At 31.5% G+C, this 19,755-nt stretch overlaps 1 protein-coding gene across 1 annotated transcript in view; it reads right to left on the reverse strand.

Annotated features, from left to right (window-relative positions):
- Nucleotides 1–18,491, reverse strand: part of LOC135126140 (GTP-binding protein REM 1-like) — a 150,937-nt gene extending 132,446 nt beyond the window's left edge. Inside the window, exon 1 of the mRNA XM_064051972.1 lies at nucleotides 18,205–18,491. Coding sequence (XP_063908042.1) covers nucleotides 18,205–18,436 — 232 coding nt within the window. The 5' untranslated portion in view covers nucleotides 18,437–18,491. The remainder of the gene's footprint in view (nucleotides 1–18,204) is intronic.
- Between the last annotated feature and the right edge of the window lie 1,264 nt (nucleotides 18,492–19,755).

The following is a 19,755-nucleotide window of genomic DNA, read 5'->3' on the forward strand; positions in this document are numbered from 1 at the left end:
ATCTGGAAGGAGATAATAATTATGTCGGATTCTGGAAGAATCTGACGGAATCCGAGAGAAACTAAAGGAAACTGAGAGAACCTAGCAAAAATCGAAGAATCTGAGAGAAGGTGAAAAAATTTAGAAAAAAATTAGAACAAACTGGAAGAATCTGGAAGAGTTTGCAGGGATCTGCAAGGATCTGGAAGGATACGCAACGATCTGAAAAAGCTTAGAACGTCTGAGAAAATTTGAAGTAAAATGAGAGAATCTGAAAGAATCGGAAAAAATCTGAAAGACAAAATGGGAGAGAAACGGAAAGAATCGGAAAAATGTGAAAGGATCTAGAATAAGGAGATAATAATTATGTCGGATCCTGGAAGAATCTGACGGAATTTGGGAGAAGCTGAAAGAATCTGAGAGAATCTAAAAAAACTCGAAGAATCTGAGAGAATGTGAAAGAATTTAGAAAAAATTTAGAACAAGCTGGAAGAATCTGGAAGAGTTTGCAGGGATCTGCAAAGATTTGGAAGGATACGAAACGATCTGAAAAAGCTTAGAACGTCTGAGAAAATCTGAAGTAAAATGAGAGAATCTGAAAGAATCGGAAAAAATTTGAAAGACAAAATGGGAGAGAAACGGAAAGAATCGGAAAAATGTGAAAGGATCTGGAAGGAGATAATAATTATGTCGGATTCTGGAAGAATCTGACGGAATCCGAGAGAAACTAAAGGAAACTGAGAGAACCTAGCAAAACTCGAAGAATCTGAGAGAAGCTGAAAAAATTTAGAAAAAAATTAGAACAAACTGGAAGAATCTGGAAGAGTTTGCAGGGATCTGCAAGGATCTGGAAGGATACGCAACGATCTGAAAAAGCTTAGAACGTCTGAGAAAATCTGAAGCAAAATGAGAGAATCTGAAAGAATCGGAAAAAATCTGAAAGACAAAATGGGAGAGAAACTGAAAGAATCGGAAAAATGTGAAAGGATCTGGAAGGAGATAATAATTATGTCGGATTCTGGAAGAATCTGACGGAATCCGAGAGAAGCTGAAGGAAACTGAGAGAACCTAGCAAAACTCGAAGAATCTGAGAGAAGGTGAAAGAATTTAGAAAAAAATTAGAACAAACTGGAAGAATCTGGAAGAGTTTGCAGGGATTTACAAGGATCTGGGAGGATACGAAATGATCTGAAAAAGTTTAGAACGTCTGAGAGAATTTGAAGTAAAATGAGAGAATCTGAAAGGATCGGAAATCCTTTTAGAAATATGTATTGTCTCTACTTTGTATTAATTTTTATTTATTATTAGTTACGATTTTTGTAGTTATTTTCCATACATGCCTAAAAAGCTCTCAGCGACTGAAAAACTGAAAATAGAAAAGTTAAAACATTAAAATATGGAAAAATTGGAAAAACCTGAAAGTGAAAAGTTCCCAAAACTGATAATGTTGAAAAAATCGAGAAATCTAAAAATCGGAAAGTCGAAAAATTTTAAAAATCGAAAAACCAAGATGGCATAAAAAAATTGTAAAACCACAAAATCGAAGAATTGAAAAATAGAAATATTGAAGAACTGAAAACCGAAAAATCGAGAAATCGAAAAATGTGAAATTTAAAACATCGAAAATTTAAAATAAGGAAAAATTGAAAAATCGGGAAATCGAAACTCAACCTTGAAAAATTAAAATAACGAAAACTGGAAAATCGGGAAATCGAAACTCCAAAATTTAAAAAATTAAAAACTGAAAAATCGGCTAACCGAAAAATCGAACCATCGAAAAATTGGAAAATCGAAAAATCGAAAAGCCGAAAAGTAAAAAATCGAAAAATTAAAACATCGAATAATTCAAAAACTTCATCGAGAAATCTAAAAATAAGAGGATCGAGACATCGAGGAGTCCAAAAGTTGAGAAGTCGAAAAATCGAATGACTGAGAAACCGAAATCAAAAAATCGAAAAGTTAAAACTGAAAAATTGATAAATCAAGAAACTGAACAAAACATTGGAGCGTCCAAATTTCGATAAATCGAGGAATCAAAAAAATACTGAAAAGTTGAAAAATCGAGAAATCTAAAAATTGAAAAGTTGAATTATTATATTTTAAAAATCGAAAAACCAAGATGACAAAAAATTGAAAAGTAGATATATTGAAGAACTGAAAAATCGAAAAATCTAAAATTTAAAACATTGAAAAATTGAAATGTCAAAAAATTGAAAAATCGAGAAGTCCAAACATCAAAAAATACCTAAAATTTAGAAAACGAATAACTGAAAAATCGAAAAATCGATAAATTGAAACTCCAAAATTTAAAAAATTGAAAATTAAAAAATCTGATAACTGAAAAATCGAAGCATCGAAAAATTGGAAAATCGAAAAATGAAAAAGCCGAAAAGTAAAAAATCGAAAAACCGAGAAATCGAAAAATTAAAACATCGAATAATTCAAAAACTTCATCGAGAAATCCAAAAATAAAAGGATCGAGAAATCGTGGAGTCGAAAATTTGAGAAGTCGAAAAATCGAATGACTGAGAAACCGAAATCAAAAAATCGAAAAGTTAAAACTGAAAAATTGATAAATCAAGAAACTGAACAAAACATTGGAGCGTCCAAATTTCGATAAATCGAGGAATCAAAAAAATACTGAAAAGTTGAAAAATCGAGAAATCTAAAAATTGAAAAGTTGAATTATTATATTTTAAAAATCGAAAAACCAAGATGACAAAAAATTGAAAAGTAGATATATTGAAGAACTGAAAAATCGAAAAATCTAAAATTTAAAACATTGAAAAATTGAAATGTCAAAAAATTGAAAAATCGAGAAGTCCAAACATCAAAAAATACCTAAAATTTAGAAAACGAATAACTGAAAAATCGAAAAATCGATAAATTGAAACTCCAAAATTTAAAAAATTGAAAATTAAAAAATCTGATAACTGAAAAATCGAAGCATCGAAAAATTGGAAAATCGAAAAATGAAAAAGCCGAAAAGTAAAAAATCGAAAAACCGAGAAATCGAAAAATTAAAACATCGAATAATTCAAAAACTTCATCGAGAAATCCAAAAATAAAAGGATCGAGAAATCGTGGAGTCGAAAATTTGAGAAGTCGAAAAATCGAATGACTGAGAAACCGAAATCAAAAAATCGAAAAGTTAAAACTGAAAAATTGATAAATCAAGAAACTGAACAAAACATTGGAGCGTCCAAATTTCGATAAATCGAGGAATCAAAAAAATACTGAAAAGTTGAAAAATCGAGAAATCCAAAAATTGAAAAGTTGAATTATTATATTTTAAAAATCGAAAAACCAAGATGACAAAAAATTGAAAAGTAGATATATTGAAAAACTGAAAAATCGAAAAATCTAAAATTTAAAACATTGAAAAATTGAAATGTCAAAAAATTGAAAAATCGAGAAGTCCAAACATCAAAAAATACCTAAAATTTAGAAAACCAATAACTGAAAAATCGAAAAATCGATAAATTGAAACTCCAAAATTTAAAAAATTGAAAAATCGCATTACTCAAAAATCGAAAAATTGAAAAGCCGAAAAATTGAGACATCGAGAAATCGAAAAATCAAAGCTCGAAAAATAGAGGAATCGAAAAGTCGAGAAGTCGAAAAATTAAGAAACCGAAATCGGGCAAAAACGAAAAATCAAAAAGTTGAAAATTGAAAAACTGAACAATCAAAACAGAAATTTCGGAATCTCGATAAATCTAGACATCGAAAATTTGAAAAATCGAAAATTTAAAAATTCGGGAAATTGAAATATCAAAGAATTGAAAACTCGAGAAGACGGAAATTCCAGAATTTTTAAAGTTGAAAAATTAAACTACAGTAAAGTTGAAAAATTGAGAAATCGAAGTATAAAACAGTCGAAAAATTGAAAAATCTAAAATTAAAAAACGAAAAATTCAAAATTCAAAATGTACAAAATCGAGGAATCAAAATCCAGAAGACAAAAAATCGAAATACTGAAATAACTCAAAACTGAAAAATTAAAAAATAAGAAAAATTGAAGAATCCAAAAATTGAAAAATCCCAAAACTGGAAAATCCGAAAATTGAGAAGATAGAAAATTAAAAAATCGAAGCATTTTTAAAAAGAAAATTTAAAAAATCGAAAATTTAAAAATTCAAAAAATTGAAAAATTGAAATATAGAAGAATTCAAAACTCGAGAAAACGAAAATTCCAAAATTTTAAAAGTTGGAAAGTTAAAATACCGAAAAGTTGAAAATTAGAAAAATGTATAAAACGGTCGAAAAATTGAAAAATCGAAAGTTTAAAAAACGGAACACTGACAACGCGAAAAAATACCAAAAAAGCGACAAAAAGGGCAATAAGAAAACCGTCAAAAAAATCCGATAAAAAAAGGAGCAAATAACATCTGGCAAAAATCAACAAAATGAGTTCGAAAAAAGAAACTACAAAAAAAAATGCTAAGAAAGTAGCAAAAACCAACAAAATGTCGTAAAAAATGTCAAAATAAACAGAAAAAAAAGCTAAAAAAGAGATCAAGTTAGAAAAAAACGATAAAAAAGGGGAGGTCAAAGAAGAGATAAAAAACAACAAAAAACATAGACAAAAAAAAATCAAGAAACAAAAAATTTGACGAAAAAATTGCTAAGATAAGAAGAAGTCAAAAATCGAAGAATTGGAATACTGAAAAATCCCAAAGCGGAAATTGAAAAATTGAAAGAAATTCAGAAATTGCGAAATTGAAAAAGTGAAAAATTTAGAAATCGAAAAAACAAAGCAATTTCGAAAAATTGAAAACTTAATAAATCGAAAACGTCAAAATTGTAAAACATTGAAAATCGTGAAATTGAAGAGAAGACTTGAGAAATCGTCAAACTGAAACATCGGCAAATTGAGAAATCGAAAAATAAAAAAATCGAGAAACCGAAAATTTGAAGAATGAAAAAATTGAAATATTGAAAATTTGAGAAATCAAAGGACGAAAAATCCCAATATGGAGAATAAAAATTCAACGCGGTTTCATAAACCACAAGTTCAGGACTACGCTACTTTTGAGCATTTAAATAACATTAACTATTATAAAATTTGGAGATTACGTTATTTCATTGTTGGTAGCGATGACAAGACAAATTCGTCATTCGGGAACATTATATATTAAATCGTTAAGATGTTCACTTATTCGTTGTAAAGTCCGACCAGAAGGTCGGCTTATAGATCAAATCACATAGAGTCGATATTGGCCTGAGTGCGCTCTGGTCTGTAGATCAAACAAGTTCTCAATCAACATGATATTTCTAATATACATACAACATTTGACAACAAAGTTTCAAATTTCTCTGATTGTCGCGTGACGTAGCACGTGTCCGCGTAAACCCATTGCACCTAAACCTGGCAAAAACCCACGTGGACCCGACCTATGACGCACTCCGCCCAATCGATATCCCTGCTGATCCTCTGAATTTTTAAGTAATCCTCCAACAACTCCCATCATCCCGTTTCCAAACCGATTACTCATGCTTCCGCTCTTTTTAAATTTTAAACAAACTAAGAGCTCCCGAGCGCGCTCCAGCGGCCCCGAGTCTGCGGACAATGCCGGCCAACTCGGTGCACTCTTCCCGGAAAAGGGAAAAATTATCCCGGTCTTTCCCGGGCTGTGCACAACGTGACTGATTACTCCAACTCGAGCTAAGTTTCCCTATTGTTGTTTAATTAGCTTTCGAGTTTGTTTGAGTGTGCGGAGTTTGGAAAGATCCCGCGATGAGTTTTAGTTTTTCATTTGAAGCGAAAGCTCGGCGACGTCGTTTATCGGGGGAGCGATTAAGGTTGTTATTTGGGGAATAACGGAGAAAATTAATGTCAATTTGCGGGCTGCTTGAGGTTAAGGTCATGGAGAAATCGGGAGTAATGGAGTGATGAGGTGGATTTTTGCACGATTTTATTAATTTTTTTTTTTTGATAGAACAAAGAAAAATTCAAGAACAGTGACGTCTCTAGTTTTAGTTAAATTCGAAGCAGGAAAGTTCGTTTCACCCCAAACCCACAAACTCTTCCAAACTAAAGTCAGCTCCGAACTCTCAAACTCAACCACATCTCGCTCAATTGCACATGCCAGTAATTACACTTTTCCCCATTGTTTATGGGAGCATCCTTTCATGGGTCTAACTATCGGATCGCACTTTTGTTCCCGGGTTTGAACAACTTTAAAGAGGATTCCTTTCCGGTTTTAATTAATTTTAACTGCGTCGGCTTATAGCGGAGTCTCGTTTAATCGTCTCAACGTGGCTAATTTCGTGTTTACCATTAGAATGGTTAATTTTATTGCCGGACCTGGATGAAAGTGCCTACGGCTGCGCCGCCACCAGACGGATGTGTTTTTATTTGGAAATTCTATCGAGCGGAAAATGTGGCCGCGAAAGGGGTTGTTGTGGATAAGCGATTGTTGCAAGCCTGGAATATGGGTTGTGGGAGCAGGATTTTTGGCTTTTATTGTCTGGGATGAAGAAGAGTAGGCGGGAAGTTTATTTGATTTATAAATAATATCGGGGGCAGGTGAAGAATCAAAGGGTTTTGTGTTAGACAAGCTGACCTTTGCTCTTAAACTTTGTATACCGTTTGATGTTACGTAGTAAGATCTTATAATAAAGCAACAAACTAACAGTTCTATTATACAATCTTTTCCCTCCCGTATTATCCCGCCATAAATATCGACCTAAATCTTTATACCCCACATAATCTCGACGGAAGCATCCCAGACAATATCTTTACCACCCATAAAACTACCCCTCCTCTCAGAATTAAAAGATAAACCCCACAATCAGATCAGCGCACGAAACACGTCCATCCCAAGAAAAGAAAACTAATTTCCAACTCCGCAAATCCATTCGACTTTTAATTAAAAAAAGCGTGAACATTTCGACGGATTTGGCGCTGGCACAACAGGTGCTCGAATATTTCTTTCGCCGGTTACCTATCAAAGCCAGCAACCCTTGCCGGAGACGGACAAAAAGCGGAGAGCCGCTATTGTGTTCGCCACAATATCGGGCGGCTGGATGTTAACATTGTTAATTAAATTCAGAAAGAAACGTCGCATTCATCTTGTATGACGTCGCGGGGAAAAAGGTTTAGGCGGTTTCGCGAATAAAATCGATGTCGGGATTTTTGAAAGTCGCCCGGCGCCGCCACCATTCCGCTTTGGCGGCGCGAAGAATTGTTTCGTGGGGGAATCGATAGCATTTTTGTGTTTGGCGGTTTTCGATGAAGTTGGCAGTGGTGGTGAATTGGAGCGGGGGCTGGGGTGCTGCAGAGGCGAACGCGACCATTGCTCTTTCTGTCTTTTATAAACGATCTTGTGACTGGGTTTTTTTTATTTTTTGTATAAAACCTAAACATGCTTCGCTCAGCTGGCATTCTAAACGTCCTTTTTCTAGAGTCTCGAACGTATTCTAAAGAGTCTTGGCGAAATTGTTTGGGTTCATTTGTAATAAAAAATCTCTAAATTAAAAAAACACACTTTTAAAATCCGAGCACATATTTTTGTATAGACGATAAATACATTTTTTGTTAATAATTTAGCTTCTCAGGAACAGTGAATAACACCTGCACATGCTCGCTGCGCTCGCATTTTTGCTTTTAAACAACAAACCAATAGAATCCGAGCGCAGTGAGCATATTCAGGTTGCTGGCTTCTCTACGAATTTAATATTTATTTCAAGATTCACTTCTTTTAGACATTAAATTTATCAATTTTTCTATTTCTCGACCTTCCGATGTTTTTCTGTTTTTCCACATATCACTTTCTCAATTGTTGTTCGAATTTTCGTTTGAATTTTGTTTCCGAGTTTTTAATTTTTCGATCTGTAAATTTTCGATTTTTAACTCTTCAATGTTTGGTTTCTTCAACATTTCGATTTTACAATTTCTCTATTTTTATATAATCTAGTTTTCTGTTTCTTCAGTTTTGGGAGTTTTTGTTTCATAGTTTTTATTCTTTCGATTTTTCAACTTTACGTTTCTTAAATGCGTCGATCTGCAGATTTTTTATCCGATTTTGTAATTTTAAAATTTGTCGATTTTTCGATTTTCTAAACTTTCAGTATTTCAAGATCTCAATTTTTCTATCTTTCCATATTTCAGTTTCGCAATTTTTCAATCATTCTTTTCGAATTGTAAATTTTAAATTTCCCATTCTTCCGATGTTTCAATTGTTCCATTTTTTAGGCTTTTAATTCTTCATTTTTCAATTTTTAGTTTCTTCAATTTCACGATTTTTCAACCTCTCGACATTTTAAATTCTCAATTTTTCTATTTTTCCACATTTTGATATCACAATTTTTCGATTGTCCTCGATTCTATTTCTATTTTTCGATTTGTAAATTTTGAATTTCTCGATTTTTCTGATCTCTTAATTATTCCATTTTTCGGTTTTTAACTCTTCAATTTTTGGTTTCTTAAATTTTTCGAGTTTACAATTTCTCGATTTTTGCTTAATTTAGTGTTCTGTCAGTGAGTATAGAGTTAAAAGAGAGGCAACCTTATGGACAAGTGCGGGGCTAATGCTCCGTCTTACCCCTCACTTCACTTCATCCATAAACGTAATAGTGGATAGTGGCTCTCCCTCATTTTTTCTTGTGAACTACGTTAACAGTAGTCTGGACGAACACCAACTCATCAGACTTGTGGCCAGTGCGATTACGTTAAAGCAAAATAGCCCATCCCCAAATGAACGGTGGACTGGTGAAAGGTTTTTGTCCAAATTTAACCAAATTTCAGCTTTTCTTTAATTATTATTGTTATGATAAGCACATGTTGACAACATGCCAGTAAATCCCAATTTTTGGAGGATGCCTGGTGTATGCGTTTAAATTCATCCTTTATTTAAATAAAAAAATGAACGGCCATTATAGTAGATATAGTTATTATGATATTTTTATTATTTTTCAGTTTTTCGACCGTTTTATATTTCGATTTCTCAATTTTTCAACTTCTCGATATTGTAATTTTTCATTTTTAAAATTCTAGATTTTTCGATTTCTCGAGTTCTCAGTTGTTCTATATTTTAATTTTTTTATTTTCCCAATTTTTAAATTTTCGATTTTTCAATTTTTGAGATCCCGAATTATCAATTTTTCCATTTTTAACTTTTCGATTTGTCGATTTTGGCCTATTTCGGTTTCTCAATTTTTCGATTTTTCGACTTTTCGACTCCTCGATTTCTCCATCTTTTGATTTTTCGATTTCTCGATGTCTCAGTTTTTGAATTTTTCGATGTTTCGATTTTTCGGTTTTTGATTTTTACTTTTCGATTTTTCGGTTTTACTGTGTTTAGATTTTTATATTATTCGATTTTTCAGTTTTCCAATTTTTTTTAGTTTTCGAGTTTTGATTTCTCGATGTGTTGATTTTTTAGTTTTTCGATTTTTATATTTTAGATTTTTCAATTTTTATTTTTTTTTATTTTTTGATTTTTAGATTTCTCCATTTTTCAATTTTACGATATTTTAATTTTTCAATGTTTTAAATTTTAGGCTTTTCGATTTTTCAGTTCTTCAATATTTTTTAATTTTTCAAATTTTGACGTTTCAGAATTTTCAGATTTCCGATTCCTCAATTAATCTACTTTTTTCGACTTTGCTTTTTGAATTCTTGATTTCTCAATTTTTCAATTCTTTAACTTCCTAATTTTTGAATATTTTGTTCAATTTTCTGATTTTTCAGTTTTTCGACTTTTTACTGTTTGAATTTTCAATTTTTCGTTTTATAAACTTTTAGTTTTCAGTTTTTAAAATATTAGGTTTTTCGATTTCTCGACTTTTCAGTTCTTCTATCTCAATTTTTCAATTTTTGGAATTTTTAAATTTCTGATTTTCCATTTTTTTTATTTTTCGATTTTCCGTTTTTTTTTAATGTTTCGATTTTCCATTTTTTTTGTGGGTATCGTTGGTGATTTTTAGAAAAAGCGACGGTTACGGTTTTCAGATTTTATTTAGTTCCTTTTACTGTTTGAGAGTGCCAGGGAGAAGAAGATCGAAGGGTGTTTGAATGGTCGACAGGTAGGCTCGGTTTCAAATAGGTGGTAGTAGGTAAAGAAAGAGTTTAGAAAATTCTAGAAACGGAAAGAGAAAGTATGTAGGAGCGTAGGGCAGGTAGACGAAAGATAGGACGTATTTACATTTGTACAAAGATTATGAATGCGCTCAGGTAGAACACCTGATTTTGTGGGAACGGTTGTTCCTACATTTTAATTTTTCGATTTTCCACTTTTTTTTAATTTTTCAATTTTCCAATTTTTCGATGTTTCGAATTATTCAATTTCTCTGTTTTTAAATTTTAATTTTTTTTATTTCTTTATATTTAGACTTCTCGATTTTACAATTTTTCGATATTTGAATTTTTCAAGTTTTAATTTTGCCATCTTGGTTTTTCGATTTTCTTTCTTAGTGCCGTTTACACATGTTCGGCACTGCTAAGATACAAGCCGCCCCTTTCGGCACTGTCGGCCGGCACCTCAAATGGTGCCGCCGCAGCTGGCCTAGGCGGCGGAGACATATAATAAACTCAAACATCCCGACAATATTTATTGGCGTTAACAATGAGAAAAGAACGACGTTCTTGCCCCACTTATTGAAATTTGAAAAATGAAATCTCAAAACCCGGTTTTTAATATGTACGTACCTACCTACCATAAAATTACTACGACAGGGGTTGTACCGATTTGTCAGTACAATTCCAAAGTACCTGTGGGTACAGGTATAAGGAGAATTTGTTAATCCTATTAAGTTTATTACTAGGAAAGGGTGGCGGGGAAGACACAAAATAATGCTGTTTACAAAGATATTGCTGGCACATCTTCAAGAAAGACATTGCCGACAAATTTTCAAAAGAAGATTTTACCCACAAATTTCCAAGAAAGGTATTCATTCATAAAACTGCAAAACAGCAGTTCACAAAATTGTGTTTTGTTATGTGTACAGTACCTACCGTTACGATCCTTTAAATTATCGATTGTAGTTTCAGTTAATTTATTAATTTTAATGAAACCCTGATTTCTATTAAAATATTTTAATAAAAACATACAATTAGACCAACACGTAACGGTGTACGTATTTTAAGTATTGAACAAAAAATCTGCTCAAACTTTATATTGCTATCGACCAATTTAAAAATGAAAAAAATGACTGGATACGCTATGTTATTTTTTAACACTTATCAAAAATTGTAATCGCTAATTCCACCTAGAAGTTTTAATATTTTGTCTGATAATAATTAGACAGCGGATTTCTGTCTACGTCACGATTATAGGTAGGGACGCGTAAATCGCTGCTAATCAGTAGCGGGTGATGATCAGTGCATTTAATCTTCACTTATCCTATAAATACAATGAATGAAAACTTAATTCCTAAAACAGCTAAGTAAAGGAGAACGGGAATTAACAGCAAAGTACAACGAAGCACCGTTATTCTATTTTAAAATAAACGAAGTGCAGCCTGTACCTGCACTGAATTTCCATCCCGCACGAGCCGTACCGAGTTTGGCCTTGCCAGGCCGGACAGAAATCCGCTCTTTTTAGCTGATAATAATGTGGTAATGGAATACTTAAATGAAAATGATTGGCGAAATGTGTTTGTCGAATTTTATGCAGACCATATGCATTTAAAAAACCCCTTCACAGTTAAAACGCCGTGTTAAGTTAAACATTTGCGAAGCAAGTAGATATGGTGCAGATTGTATTTTTAAAGTTGTGTTATATATGTTAACAATTACATTTTTAATTCGTCAATTAATAATAAAGTTATACTAGTTTGAAGCTTATGGAGAGATTTTGTTCCCACATCCTTATTTGATTCGAGTCGCAAAGTGTCGGTAATTTTCCGCGCCGTCCGACTTGTTAAATTTCAAACAAAAACGGCTGCAACAGTGATTCTCTTACAGTAGTTGTGCTGTACGAGTTCAGACAACAACCCGTGAAATGGTATTAGTAACAACCATTGAAGGTTAGAGGGCTTTTGTCGCTTTTTGTGGCGCCCTCTAACCGCGAATATTCTCTCAGTGGTACGCATAGGGATACGGGGTTGCCGGTCTTTTAAATACATAGTCACTGGTTCTGTGTTTCAGTTTTAGGAGTTTTTGTTTCTTGGTTTTTAATTTTTCGATTTTTCGACTTTTCATTTCTTAAATGCTTGGATCTGGAAGTTTTTTTCGATTTTGTAATTTTAAAATTTGTCTATTTTTCAATTTTACAATTTTACAATTTTTCAATTAGTCAATTCGTTTTTCCAGTTCCTTAGTTTTTAATAGTATGATTTTTCGTTTCTTCTAGTTTTCGTTTTACTTTTCGTTTCGGTTTTTCAATTTTTCATATTTCTATTTGTACATTTTGAATTTCTCGATTTTTCGGATGTTTTAATTATTATTCCATTTCTAGACTTTTAACTCTTCATTTTTCGATTTTTAGTTTCTTAAATTTACCGATTTTATAATTTTTTTTCTATTTTTAAACAATATAGTATTCTGTTTTTTTCAATTTTGGGTTTTTTTTATCCCTGATTTTTAATTTTTCGATTTTCGAATTTTCCATTTCTTAAATGTTTCGATTTGCGTTTTTTTTATTTTTCCACATTTTATCACAATTTTTCGGTTATCCTTTTTAATTTTTCAGTATCTCAGTTTTTTATTGTTCGATTTTCATTATTTTCGGCTTTCCATTTTTAATTTTTTGGATTTTTCGATTTGTAAATTTTTTATTTTTCCGATGCTTTAATAGTTTAATAATTTTTCGATTTTTAACTCTTCATTTTTGGTTTCTGCAATTTTTCGATTTTACAATTTCTGTATTTTTAGGTAATTTAATTTTCTGTTTCTTCTTTTCAACTTTTCGTTTCTTAAATGCCTCGATCTGTAGGTTTTTTTTCCATTTTGGAATTTTAAAATTTGTCGATTTTTCGATTTTACAATTTTACAATTTTTCGATTTTTCAAGGTCTCAATCCTTCTATCTTTCTACATTTTAATTTAGTAATTTTTCAATTATTTTTTTCGATTTTTCAATTTTTCTTTTCGATTTTTTAATTTCTTAATTTTTAAGTCAAGTTTTCATTTGGCAATTATTTTCGGCTTTTCAATTTAAAATTTTTCGATTTTTCAATTTTTCGTTTCTTAAATACTTAGATTTGCAGATTTTTTTCCGATTTTGTAATTTTAAAATTGGTCGATTTTTCGATTTTCTAAACTTTCAGTATTTCAAGGTCTCAATTTTTCTGTCTTTCCATATTTCAGTTTCGCAATTTTTTAATCATTCTTTTCGATTTGTAATTTTTTAGGCTTTTAATTCTTCATTTTTCAATTTTTAGTTTCTTCAATTTCACGATTTTTCAACCTCTGGATATTTTAAATTCTCAATTTTTCTATTTTTTCACATTTTGATCTCACAATTTTTCGATTGTCCTCGATTTTTCAATTTCTGAATTTTTAATTGTTCGAAATTTCGTTGCTTCAAGTTTTCGATTTGGATTTTGTTTTCGAGTTTTCTATTTTTCGATTTGTAAATTTTGAATTTCTCGATTTTTCTGATCTTTTAGTTATTCCATTTTTCGATTTTTAACTCTTCAATTTTTGATTTCTTCAATTTTTCGATTTTACAATTTCTCGATTTTTGCTTAATTTAGTTTTCTGTGTTTCAGTTTTAACAGTTTTTGTTTCTTGGTTTTTAATTTTTCGATTTTTCGACTTTTCATTTCTTAAATGCTTGGATCTGGAAGTTTTTTTTTCGATTTTGTAATTTTAAAATTTATCTATTTTTCAATTTTACAATTTTACAATTTTTCAATTAGTCAATTCGTTTTTCCAGTTCCTTAGTTTTTAATAGTATGATTTTTCGTTTCTTCTAGTTTTCGTTTTACTTTTCGTTTCGGTTTTTCAATTTTTCATATTTCTATTTGTAAATTTTGGATTTCTCAATTTTTCCGATGTTTCAATTATTCCATTTTTAGACTTTAAACTCTTCATTTTTCGACTTTTAGTTTCTAAAATTTACAGATTTTATAATTTTTTCAATTTTTAAACAATTTAGTTTCCTGATTTTTTTTTATTTTGGGTTTTTTTGTTCCTTGATTTTTAATTTTTCGATTTTTGAATTTTTCATTTCTTAAATGTTTCGTTTTGCGCTTTTTTAATTATTTTTGCACATTTTAATTCACAATTTTTCGGTTATTCTTTTCAATTTTTCAGTATCTCAGTTTTAATTGTTCGATTTTCATTATTTTCGGCTTTTCAATTTTAAATTTTTCGGTTTTTCTATTTTTTTATTTTTTTTTATTTTTAGTTTTTCAATTTTTCATCTCCTAAATGTTGCAATTTGTGTTTTTTTTTATTTTTCCATTTTCTTCTTTAATTTCAAAATTGTCGATTTTCGGTTTTTACAGTTTTGCAATTTTTCTATTTTTCAACCTCCCGATATTTTGAGTTCTCAATTTTTCTATTTTTCCACATTTTGAATTTTTTTGTTATTTTTTTCAATTATACAGTCTCTCAATTTTTAATTGTTCGGATTTTCAATTTAAAATATCTCGATTTTTCTATTTTTCGATTTGTAATTCTGGATTTTACCGATGCTTCAGTTTTCAATTTTCAATGTTCAATTTTTCAATTTTTGGTTTCTTCAATTTTTCGATTTTACAATTTCTGAATTTACAAGTAATTTAGTTTTCTATTGTTTCAGTTTTATCTTTTTTTTTCTCGATTTTCAATTTTTTTTTCGCTTCTAAAATATTATGATTTTTTTTTTATTTTCGATTTTTTAATTTTAAAATTTGTCGATTTTTCGATCTTACAATTTTGTAATTTTTCGATTTTTCCAACTTTCGGTATTTTAAATTCTTAATTTTTCTATATTTTCACATTTCAGTTCCACAATTTTTCGATTAATCTCTTTGATTTTCTATTTGCAGGTTTTTTCCAATTTTTCCAGTTTTTAATTTTAAAATTTGTCAATTTTTCGATTTACCAATTTTTCAGAATTTTCATTTACTCGATTTCCCAATGTTTAACGTCTTCGGGTGTTCCCTTAATTTTTGACTTTTCGTCCAATTTTTCAGTTTTACGCTTTTTCAATTTTTCGATTTTTCAATATTTTGCTATTCAAATTCTTAATTTTTCTATATTTCCACATTTCAATTTCGCAATTTTTCGATTATTCTTTTCAATCTTTCAAATTTTCAATTTTTAATGATTCGATTTTTCATTTCTAGTTTTCGATTTGCATTTTTTTTTGCCTTTCAATTTTGCAATTTTTTGATTTGTAAATTTTGGATTTCTGGATTTTTCAGATGCTTTAGTGATGCCATTTTTCAATTTTTAACACTTCAATTTTTCAATTTTTGGATTCTTCAGTTTTTCGATTCGACACTTTCTAGATTTTGTTTTGTTTTTTAGATTTTTGGCTTTTTTGTTTGTTAGTTTTTAATTTTTCGATTTTTCTACTTTTCATTTCTTAAATGTTTCAAGTTGCAGGTTTTTTCTTTAATTTTTTCATTTCTTAATTTTAAAATTTGTCAGTTTTTCAGTTTTCAATTTTGCAGTTTTTCGATTTATCAATTTTTCTGAATTACTTTTTTCCGATGTTTTTTTGTGTTGACAATTTTCTATTTTTCGTTTCTCCAATTTTTCGGTTTTACAGTTTTTTAATTTTCTATTTTTCAACCTTGCGGTATTTCTAATTTTCAATTTTTCTATATTTCCACAATTCGATGTCACAATTTTTTTATTATTCTTTATGATTTTTCAAATACTCAATTTTTTATTATTCGATTTTTCGTTTCCTCAAGTTCTTGATTTGCATTTTTTTTTTTCAGTTTTCCAATTTAAAATTTTGGATTTCTGGGTTTTTCAGATACTTTAGTTATTCCATTTTTCGATTTTCAACTCTTCAATTTTTCGATTCGAACTTTCTCAATTTTTGAATAATTTTGTTTTGTTTTTTCGATTTTGAGATTTTTATTTTTCAAGTTTTTAATTTTTTAATTTTACAACTTCTCATTTCGTAAATGGTTCAATTTGTAGTCTTTTCTTCAATTTTTCCATTTTTTAATTTTAAAATTTATCAATTTCTCGATTTTACAATTTTGCAACTTTTCGAATTTTCCACCTTCCGGTATTTCAAATTCTTAATTTTTCTGTATTTCCACATTTCAGTTTCACAATTTTTCGAATATTCTTTTTGATTTTTCATATTCTCAGTTTTTAATTATTCGATTCTTCGTTTCTTCATGTTCTCGATTTGCATTTTTTCGGTTTTTTAATTTTAATTTTTGGATTTTTTAATTTTTCGATTTGTAAATTTTGGATTTCTGGATCTTTGAGATGCTTTAGTGATACCATTTTTCGATTATTATTATTTGGTTTCTTCAGTTTTTCAATTCTACACTTTCTCCATTTTTTGAATAATTTTGTTTTCTGTTCTTTCGATTTTGGGAGTTCTTGTTTTTCAAGTTTTTAATTTTTCAATTTTTTAACTTTCCATTTCTTAAATGTTTCAATATGCTGTTTTTTTTTCAAATTTGTAATTTGTCAAATTTTTTGTTTTTACAACCTTGTGGTATATAAATTTTTCTGTATTTCCACATTTAAATTTCGCAATTTTTAGATTTTTAGATGCTGAAGTTACTCCATTTTTCAATTTATAACTCTTTAATTATTCAATTTTTGGTTTCTTCAGTTTTTCGATTCTAAATTTTCTCGATTTTTTTTTGTTTTTTGTGATATTTTGTTTCCCAGTTTTTAATTTTTCGATTTATCTACTTTTCGTTTCTTAAATGTTTCAGTTTGCAGGTTTTTTTCAATTATTTCACTTTTCAATTTTAAAATTTGTCAGTTTTTCAATTTTACAATTTGTCAATTTTTCTGAATTTTCATTAATTCCATTTTCCGATATTTAAGTTCTTTGGGTTTTGTTCCGTAAATTTTCGATTTTTCGTATCTCCAATTTTTCGGTTTTACAATTTTTCAAGTTTTCGATTTTTCAATATTTTGGTATTTCAAATTCTTAATTTTTTTATATTTTCACACTTCAATTTCGCCATTTTTCGATTATTCTTTTTGATTTTTCAAACTATAAATTTTTAATTATTCTACTTTTCGTTTCTTCCAGTTCTCGATTTGCATTTTTTGGGGTTTCCAATTTTAAATTTTCTGATTTTGCAATTTTTTGATTTGTAAATTTTGGATTTCTGAAATTTTCAGATACTTTAGTTATTTCAATTTTTAACTCTTCAATTTTTCAATTTTCGATTTCTTCATTTTTTCTAGATTTTGTTTTCTGTTTTTTGGAATTTGAGTCTTTTTGTTTCTCAGTTTTTAATTTTTCTACATTTCGTTCCTTAAATATTTCATTTTATGGTGTTTTTTTAATTTTTCCATTTTTTAATTTTAAAGTTTGTCAATTTTTCGAATTTACAATTTTGTGATTTTTCGATTTATCAATTGTTCTGAATTGTTTAATTTCTTCGGGTTTTGTTTTGTAAATTTTCCACATTTCAGTTTCCCAATTTTTCGATTATTCTGACCCTTCTTCTTTGTACTTTAGTCTCACAGAGTTGATTAAAAAAGAATCTCAGCGAAGCTATCTTGGTTTTATTATAATTAATTATTAAGACCCATATATAATTATAAATCTCTACATTTATTATTACTAAACACTTTCAAAATTCGCTTTTTTGGACACTAAAAAATTCTCTAATTAACAATAATTTATGTGCTCGCTGCACTCGCATTTTGAATAGTCTTTTCATATAAATAAGTTTAAAAAAATTAATGAATCAACTAACTTCAATGACTAATTTTTTTTTTATTTTTTTATTTGCATGATTGATCTCTAGCACTTAAGTTCTTGTATAAAAACACAACCCTGTGCCAGACCATGCCATGCCCATATAGAACCCATCCCCGCCCCCACACTTAACCCAAATCCGCCGCCCCTTTCCCGAAGCAAATTCCACATCCGTTCATACCACCTCCAACACAATAATCATCAACCACTCCACACCACCACCAACATTTAATTAACTTTAATCGCCAATCCAGAACCCCCTCCCCTCCCAAACCCCCAAAACAATCAACCCCTCCCATCCACAACAGATTTCCCCGAAACACTATAAATGATACCGCAGGAACGTAAACATGTTTGCGGGCCGGAAGCGCGCCTACATCCCGACCCGGGGGCGGCGTGCCGCCCCCAACCCCAAAAAGTCCTACCTGGCAGCTCCAGAAAGTTAGACGTACGCCTCTGCCGCCCCCGAGCCGTGTTCTGGAAATTCAAGGGCCCGATATCTTCGTTGGACACGTTGGACATGTTGGAGGCGACGGAGTCCCGGGACCCCCTCCGGGAGGCCAAGTAAGCCAGGCCTCCCTTCACCGAGCCTTTCCTCCGGGGGGAGCTGGGGCGGCTGAGAGACGTCATCGTGGTGTTGGCGACGTCGTCGGTCATGTCGGTGAGGTCAGAAGTGGACTTACGGCATCTCTGAATGGGGCGGTCGGAGTCCTTCTCGGACTCGTTGATGGACTTACTGGAGGCATATCTGGAACCAAATCCGAAATGATTGTCACAGTTTTCGAAGGAAGTCCAGAAGTACCTCTCGTCGTATCCCGGGTTGGTCCTAATATTGCATTTGGGCTTCTTGGACTTCTCCTTGAACGAGGAGTGCCGCGACGAGTACCGGTAGCTCGAGCACGTCTGAGTATCGCTCTTCGTGGACTCCGAGTCCAGCGAATGACAGATCTTGTACTCGATGTCCTGGTAGTCGCCCGTGGGGTGCGTCGTGGTGCTGTGGTACTCCAAGCTGGACTTGGAGTTGCTGGAGTCGCTCTTGGAGGCCTGGTACTGCTGTCGGTGGAACGCTTTGCTGAGCTTGGACTTCGGGGGGCTCTGCAGGTCGAAGTTGTAAGCCTCGCTGGAGGAGGCCTCCTTCTGCGCCTCCTCGTAGTTGAAGGAGCGCGGCGAGCGGGGCGACTTGGGGGGCGGGTTGGGGGACTTGGGGCAGGAGTTGAAGTCGAAGATGCGCTCGGTCTGGGAGGGGCTGCTGAGCTGGACTTTGGGGGAGTTGATGAGGCTGCGGGGGTAGCTGGGGGAGCGCTGCTCGGAGTAGATGGGGGACTTGGGGTAGTGGTGCTCGAGGCGGGGGCTGCGGGGCGCGGAGCCGGGCGTGGGGGAGGAGTAGGAGGACTTGGGGAGGACGGCGGATTTGCGGGAGGAGCGGGCGGAGCTGCTCCTGGAGAAGCTGCCGTTGACTTTCATCGTTGGACTCTATTCAGCCATCTGCAAATTAAATTTAAACGCGGTTTTTAATTTTATCGACTGTGAAACTAAGACGAAAAGGTATAAATACATTCAGACAACTGAAATACTGAGTTCCAGAAGAAGCGAAGATCAGATACTCTATTCGAAGAAGAGAGAAACAGAATAAAAAACTGAGTAGTCAAAAACAACTAATGGAAAACTGAATGGTAGTAAAGAAAAAAATTAAGAGAAGTAGTGAGACAATGATTGCTTTCAAAATTGACAAAACAAAAGTATAAGAGAAGGAAAAAATTGATCGAAGGTTATTTCGACAGAACTTCCCTCACCCCTCAAATACGGCCCTGTAAATCCCTCTTTGAAAAATTATAATTTTTTGAGATTTATGTTTTCTGATAACCTCTAGAAAGGAAAATTGACTTGAATGTTTCAACTGTTTAATTTTTAATATTTTTTTTGTTTCTTCAGTTTTTCGATTTGCAATTTTTCAATTTTTGTTTTTTTTTTAGTGC

Source organism: Zophobas morio, unplaced genomic scaffold (assembly GCF_036711695.1).
Source record: "Zophobas morio isolate AGI-343-1 ecotype UQ-CSIRO unplaced genomic scaffold, CSIRO_AGI_Zmor_V1 ptg000010l, whole genome shotgun sequence".
Taxonomy (NCBI): Eukaryota; Metazoa; Arthropoda; class Insecta; order Coleoptera; family Tenebrionidae; genus Zophobas; species Zophobas morio.